Source organism: Nelumbo nucifera, chromosome 2 (genome assembly GCF_055504915.1).
Source record: "Nelumbo nucifera cultivar China Antique chromosome 2, China Antique-T2T, whole genome shotgun sequence".
In the NCBI taxonomy this organism is placed as follows: Eukaryota; Viridiplantae; Streptophyta; class Magnoliopsida; order Proteales; family Nelumbonaceae; genus Nelumbo; species Nelumbo nucifera.
Genome location: NC_142650.1, coordinates 62,309,190 through 62,317,119, shown reverse-complemented (window position 1 = coordinate 62,317,119; position 7,930 = coordinate 62,309,190). Strand labels below are relative to the sequence as shown.

General features: G+C 35.3%; 1 protein-coding gene across 1 annotated transcript; it reads left to right on the top strand.

Moving 5' to 3' along the window:
• Nucleotides 1–7,096: 7,096 nt before the first annotated feature.
• Nucleotides 7,097–7,423, top strand: LOC104607716 (uncharacterized). Its single transcript, XM_010273414.2, has one exon. The coding sequence runs from the start codon at nucleotides 7,097–7,099 to the stop codon at nucleotides 7,421–7,423; it is 327 nt and encodes a 108-aa protein (XP_010271716.1).
• Nucleotides 7,424–7,930: the final 507 nt, after the last annotated feature.

Genomic DNA, 7,930 nt, shown 5'->3' with positions numbered 1-7,930 from the left:
ACGGGATTTGGACCAATTGAGTGAAATGCAAGGTATATATTTCAAAAATAAGATATATGGTAAAAATATTTCAATTCATATTGGAAGTCCAATCCGATCCAATCCAGTGTGAGTCCATTACAAATGGACCAGGTCCAATCTAATCCAATCAATAATTTGGACCATTTTGGATCAGTCCAATTCAATGTTTGGACCCTCCAATTTGTTTAAATTCATTTTAATTTAAATTGGTTTCAACCCAAACCCGGTCCATTAACACCTATATTCTTATCTTATATCAATGGATTGGATATTGGCTTAATCCAACCAAATCCAATATAAATTTATTACGGACAGACCAGGTCCAGTCCAATCTAATAAATATTTTGGATCAGATTGGTCTAATATACTATGTTTTTTTTGGTCCGTCCAATCCATCCAAAATGATTTTGGATTGGACGGGGTCCAGTCCAAAACTAGTCCACTGACGCCCTTATTTACATCACCAATTATCTATCAGAGGGTTAGAAACAAAGAAGCATAATAGAAGTGCAACATCATATGTTGGCCCTCTCAGATGGTAGCATGAATATGAGGTCGGATGCTTCCTAAACTGGGGAGGATGATGTAGTACGGGATTTGGACCAACTGAACAAACATTTGAAAAGTTGATTTTCAAATACCCATCTTAATACATATAGGGGGGGATGATGTAGTATATGAGAAGGCCAATAAGTTCTATGCATGTTGGGACCGTTCAAAGACATATGAAGTTGCGATAATGTTATTGATCCAATCGAGTAAACAATTACCAAGTTAGTGCCAACATGGAATTCTTACCTTAGATCGAATTACCAAGTTAGCACCAGTATGGAATTCATATCTTAGATCGAATTACCAAGTTAGCATCAACGTAGAACTTCTATCTTAATTCGAATTTACCAAGTTTAAGAGTGTAAGTCTATATAAAGAGTAGTTAGGGCAGAGCTATGATAGTTTTGGTTGATTTTCTCTTAATCATTCAATGAATAATTATTCTTCCTATTTATTTCGTCTTTTGCTCTTTCCTTTAAAACTTATCTGAACGTGGTTTGTTTCCCTACTGCACCAATAATTAAAAAGGAAAATCTATGTTGTTGGAAAGGCATGATACTGAAAGGGCTTTGACCATTCAAAACTTCCTTGTGAATTTTCATAAACATCACTTGATTAGTTACCAATTTTATAATATCGGTTGATTGGTTACAAGTTTTTCCAATAAAATGTTTTTCATGTATCATAGTCGAACCCATAACTAAAACATAGAAATAAAGTTGATCCTTATAACTAAAACATACAAAAAGCATTGATTCTTATAACTAAAACATAGAAAACATATTCTTGGTTGTGTAATGCATTTTTTATTATCTAAAGTAAAACCTTAAAATCATAGATTTTTTTATTTCAAAAGGATGTTTTGCTTCGGTGGTTTGATGTTATGTTTCATGAATCATTCTTTATATTCACATAGATGTTATTTTTTTGAATTGAACAGAAAATGCTTTCACTTTGTTTTGAAAAAAACACACCAAAAAATGTGTTTATTGTTCCCTGATGTAGCGTGTTTTCAAAAACAAGAAAAACAAAAGCATTCATGTTGAAGAACACATAAATGCTCTACGCTAAACCTTTTTTACTCTTAATCTCATTCTCTTTAAGAAAGAAGATGAACATATCTGATGATGGCGGATTTGGCCCTCCAATGACATTGTGACACCAGGCACCTCAGAACAACTAGGTGACACCCGAGACCACTTTGACAACAACTTGCCTTTGCTAAGTTGATGGTGTCCCATCAGGCGTAGCCTGGCACAGGCGTGGCCTGGCACAGGCGTGGCTTGGCACAGGCACGACTTGGTGGCCTGGCCCTGGCACGATCTAGCAGCTTGGCCCTGGCACGAGCTGGCAGCCTGGCCCTGGCGCGACCTGACCCTGGCACGAGCTGGCGGCCTGGCCCAGGTGCGACTTGGCGGCCTGGCCCAGGCACTGACCTGGCGGCCTGACACAGGCGCCAACCTGACAACCCCGAGGAGCTCACCACCGTACCTCGCATTTTACGGGATTGTGACTTGTAACGGCTATATTAACTCACCCACTCCCCGAGTCAGGCGAAAATGGGCAACTTTACCACTTGGTGACTTTATCCCCACCTAACATGAAAACATGTCCCATCACAACGGGAATCCAAGAACTGCTCCACCTAACCCACGAGGACTCCAGTATATAAAGACCTCACACCCCAGGGGCAAAGGTATGCTGAAAAGGATGAGTAACCTCTGCTCTCTAGATCTCTCATTCTCTAATATCATTCTCAGCTCTCCACTAAGTGCTAACTTAGGCATCGGAGTGATTTCGCCGGTTTAGCCACCCCGGGTCCTTTGACATTTGGTTCCTTGCAGGCCTCTAAAAGAGCAACAAAACTCATCAAGGTAGCTTACCACCAGGCAGCTCATCAAGGTAACTCACCACCAGGTAGCTCATCAAGGTAGTTCACCACCAGGCAACTCATCAAGGTAGTTCACCACCAGGCAGTTCGCCACTAGGTAGCTCGTCACCAGACAACTCGCCACCAGGGAACTCCACTTCAGCCCTTGAATCACAGGCCTCTGGGGAACATATGAGATGATAAGGTACTTAACCAAAAAATTGACACATCACAAAAAAACGATATGTGACCAGAAACCGTTACATCATTATCCATCTCAATGATAGTCCATATCTCATCAATACATTTGTCTTCCTTGGTATCTATTTTGCATCAAGTATTTTGGAGAGCTTCTGTGATCCCTCGAATAAGTGAAATCATATTTGTACTTAATTCAACATATCTGATACCATTAAAGCTTGTACATTATGGTTTGTCATGGACTTAATTTTATGTCTTAGGTTAGTTTTAGAAATTTCATTTATTATTATGTATTGATAATATAATTATTAAAAACTTACTTATGCCTCCAAACATTATTTGGTTAGGATGCTTATGAAAAACTGAAAACCATGAAGCCGAGAAATCAAATCGAAAAGGATGATAATTAAACTGATCTGTTCATTTCCAGTTTAATTGTTTTTCCCCCCAAAAGTTGTTTTTTTTTCTTGATTTGGTTTTTGTTAACCTTGAAGAAAAATCAGTGATTAATTGAATCGAACTGGTCAACTGGTTGATCTATTGACCAGTTGACCAGTGATTACTTGTTGGTTTGGTTTTGCTTTGACACTAATTAATTAAAAAAAACTGAAGGGATTGGTTTGGTTTCAAATATGTGACCATTGGCACTTTCCTTTCTAAATATCCCAACAAGTATAGAATAGCTAATTGAAGCAATCATTCAATTTTGTATTGCAGTTGACTGCAAAAAAAAAAAAAAAGAAAAAGAAAAAAGAAAAAAGAAAAAAGAAAAAAGAAAAAAGAAAAAAGAAGAAGAGAAATATCAAATTTGACAAATATGTAATACAATTTCTTGATAGAAGTTCTAATTTCAGCCCAATACAACTGCAATTTTGATGGGTTCAGATGTAGTAGGCACATTCGGTAAGTACAATGAGTGAACAGGTAATAGCTGTGTGACACATATCTCAGTTAATGTGTCTTTCATCCAAACATTTTTTTTTCGTTAGACAAAAATTATCCATTATTTTATTATCTTTGTCAAAATAATTAAAAATAAAAATAATAAAAAAGGAAAACCTAAATGTATTGGGAGTTGGGACTCATTTATGTTTTCTTTTTTCATTATTTTTTATTTTTAATTATTTAAAAAAAATTAATAAAATAATGAATAATTTATGTCTAATGAAATAAAAATGTTTGGATAAAAGATACATTAATTGTAATATGTGTCACACAGCTATTACGTATTCACTCTTTATGCTTACCTACCGTACCTACTACATCCGGTCCCAAAATACATTTCGCTGTTAACACAGAACCCTGAACCCTAAAATACTGTAGAACTATGAAATTTTGCAGGCTAAGCTTGCAGATTTAGCACTCTGGAATGGAATCTAAAAAAAAATCTACTTATAGTAAAGAAGGACGAGAACCAGTCAAAAAACTTGTCATAATAATATTGTTACAGATGTGTTATATGGTGCTGGTACTTGCTAGGGATGAGATGCCATCAAATATAAAATCTTCATCTCATCGTGAAAGTAAAACGAGACTTCGTCAAGATGTTAACCCTTCTGGGTATTACCCCAAATAAAACCCCTTTTTGGTATTATTATCAAAAAAAAAAAAAAAGAAACCTTTTAGGTAGATAGCAAATAGCTAAGACCAATTCCTTCAGGCAAAGTATCATCTAAGACATCAGCATGGTGGAGACAGTCATATATCCCTCATATTAATTCTTTATTGCATTTTTTTTTTAAGCCAATTCTTTATTTATTACATCTTGAGCAGGAGGGAAGTAATTGATAATATAATAATATATTAGATGATTCCGACTCCCTAACGGCTAAGCTTGACCTTATAGAGATGATGTGAGATAAAGCTAAGTGAACGGCCATTGCAGGTAGCTTCATGTAGAGAGAATGGCTTCTCAGTAAAGAAAGGAAAGGTACAAAAAGAACCTTGTAAAAGGGTCCCTCCGATGGTGTTTTTTGATTCACAGAGAGAAGAATTAAAAGGGTCTGTCCGTTAATCTAGATTCTTCACATTGGACCTCGATTCTGGTCTCTATTGTTTCTTCCCGGAAGAGAGATTTCGTGGTTGAGAATAAAACCTCTGAAGTTCCAATAGAATGATTCTGATTCCATTGTTGCTGATCGTTACGCATTTCGTAACCTTTGCTTTATGAGAAAGTTCAGTATCTGGCGGGATCAACTTTTAACCGACTTCAATCGCAAGAACCAATCCACCTAAATATCTACGAAACTGAGGTTCGTAGGTTTCCGGGTTGATTTGCTTTCTTTTTCCTCTTTTATATTTTGAACCTATCCTACAACTCGAGTGGAGGAGGTCTTTGGGTTTTCGACATTAGAGCTCGATTAGAGTCCACCCTGTTCTATTTGATCATTTTAAATTTTTTCATGAGTTAGACAGGATTTATAAAGTTTTTTTTTTTTTTTTTTTTTTTTTTTTTTTACCTAGAGCTATCGAATTTGACCCTGAAACTGTAATCCTGTGTTCTTTTTAAGGTACCTATCACCGAAATAGCAAAAATAAACTAAAATCAAAACCAGTGAAAAACAATAACAACAGAACACAACAGTTCGAATTGCCGTGTTTTTTCTGCAACACCCCAATCGTGTGTACGAGATGTTGAAAGGAAGACAACAGCTTGGTTTGAAACAGAACACAACAGTTCAGCTTGCCACGGTTGAAAGGAAGACAGACGGTGAAGATGAAGATGGATGGAGGGTAAAATTGGGTTTTAAAAGAAAATTATGTCAGGTGTTTACAAGTTTTAACAGAATATTAACACTGATGTTGACAATTAGTTAATTGTCAGAAATGGTAGGAATAACGTTACACAATAATCAAACAGTAAGAGTATATTTAGTCAATTAACTAAACTATAAAGATAAAGATAGTTTAAAAAATTTATCCTATTCTTTTAATTTTGTGTGTGAAAGAGAGAGGCTGAAATTAGTCACCAAGGTTGTTTTTGTTTTAATAGAATAAGAAGACAAAATCTATGATGCATTAGCTACACTATGCAACAAAGAATACTAAAGCAGTGAAAATACACACATCATAACTGATATTTTTAGCATTGTTAAAATTTTGAAGGTACATACATCTTATAAAATATGAATCAACGAAAAATAAATAAATCATGTGACATTTAACATCACTGGTTGAAATCTTGCTTTAACCTTCAACAAATTTTAGTGAATACACATCATAGTTTGAAATCAAATAAAAAAGAAATAGAAAGTTGAGAAAAAGTTCTTAATGAATCTTACAAAATTTGTTAAGAACTTTTCTCCACTTTTTATTTTTCTCTTATTTTCTATCAAACCAAACATAGTCTACACATATATATAAATTGTGTAAGTATAATTTTATTTTGAAAGCCATATATAATTGTTTATATAAGTATAATGTAACAAATTAAGTATTGGAATTGTATAGGATTAGTATAGCATGAATGCATCTACTTTAATTTATTAAGTCATAGATTACCAACTACAATGGCCTTATTGGGCCGTTAATACTCACATAAATTATTAATTTCATATATTCTTTTGGCGGTTTAGATTATTTACAATTATTATTTTTTTTTCATTTCACTTAAGTGATTATAAATACAGGACATTCCATTTGACTACTTATATGGTTTGTTGTTGATTATTTATTTATTTTTAATTTAGAAGTTCTAATTAAAGATGGGTTATAGGGCTGAGGTTAACTGGGGAGTGGAATATCAAAAGCCTGATTGACTCCTGCACGCTACCTTTATTTTTTATCTTGGTTTATTATTTTTCTGTAACCGTGTATATATAGTTGGGTAAGTGATAAGTCTTAGATGATGACCAAACTATCAGATATAGCCTTGTTGCCATGCCGAATGCCAAAGGATTTTATGCAGGAGAGATTTTAGTTTGTTGAATTTAATTTATCGACTTCTCACATAAAAGAACAAGTGATTGATTATGGTGGATTAATTACAAGGAAAAAAAAAATCTTGGTCATAGTTATGGGTCACCAAGGTTTTGATCATTCGTCATATGACGTGACAATCAAGTTAGTATATTACTTGGAAAAACTTTAGAAAGCAAGTAAACTATCAACATATTAGGAGCCCAGCAGGTCACCCAAGCCAACATTAGAAAGCAGTTGAGACTTGAGACCCAAGAAGCAAGTATCAATACTTTACCTCATAGTATTCTCCTCCTTCTTTGACATTTACCTACCACATTGAGGGAGCCATTTCAACTTCCCGCCAAAAAATGCACCCACTCCAACCACCAAGAAAAGAACCCTAGTTCTCTTCTTTGGAATTTCTCAATAAATCAGAAGCTCCCCTCCCCTTCTTCTTCTCCACTTCCAGAAAGCTTGAACACAACTTGGGGAAAAGTTTGGAAATCCCAAAGCAGCAAACAATTAAAGAAGCAGCTGAGTTCTTCAGTATTCATGGCAGGATTTTCTTCCTCATCCACAATAACAGCATCAGTAGCAGAGAGGATATCCTGGTATTGTTCTCTGGTCCTGGTGGTTCTTCTCTTGCTGGGTTGTTGTGATTCAAGCGAAAGTGAGTCGCTGGTTCGAATGAATCTGAGGATGATCAGCAAACCTTGTGATGAGATTTACGTCGTTGAAGAGGGAGAAACCCTACATACCATAAGCGAAAAATGCGGTGACCCTTTCATAGTTGAAGAGAACCCACATATCCATGACCCAGATGATGTCTTCCCTGGTCTTGTTATCAAGATAACTCCTTTCAAGATTAGAGACTGGTAGAGTTTACTTTTCTTGCTCTTGTTCCGGTTTTAGCTTTTCAGATTTAATTTCCACGAGTCTTTCAATGTTTAGGAGTCAGCTTCTTCATTGGAGATGGAATCCCTTGTAAATATTCTTCTGAAGGAACCAATTTATTTACTTTCCGTGCTTCCATCCCTGGTTGTGAAAGAAACAATGGCTCCTTCTATATATGTTGTAAAGAAAAGGATCAAGATCACTGTTCTATGATTTTTGCATTTGTTGGTTAGTTCAGCAAGTTAATTACCTCCTTCCAAATACATTGGTATATACATTTTATTCTTACTTATTGTCTTAGGAATGTAAATATGTTTCTCTACAATATGTAATTCAATATTTTCATGCCTATTTTTTATTAATTGAAATGCGTAAATTTGGCTAAAAAAAAAAAAAAAAGAAATGCGTAAAATTAAGGGACACAAGTCGGGCAGGCTGGGCCGGGCTGGGTTTAAGCTCAACCCAAGCCCAACTCTAAGAATGGGCCGCACT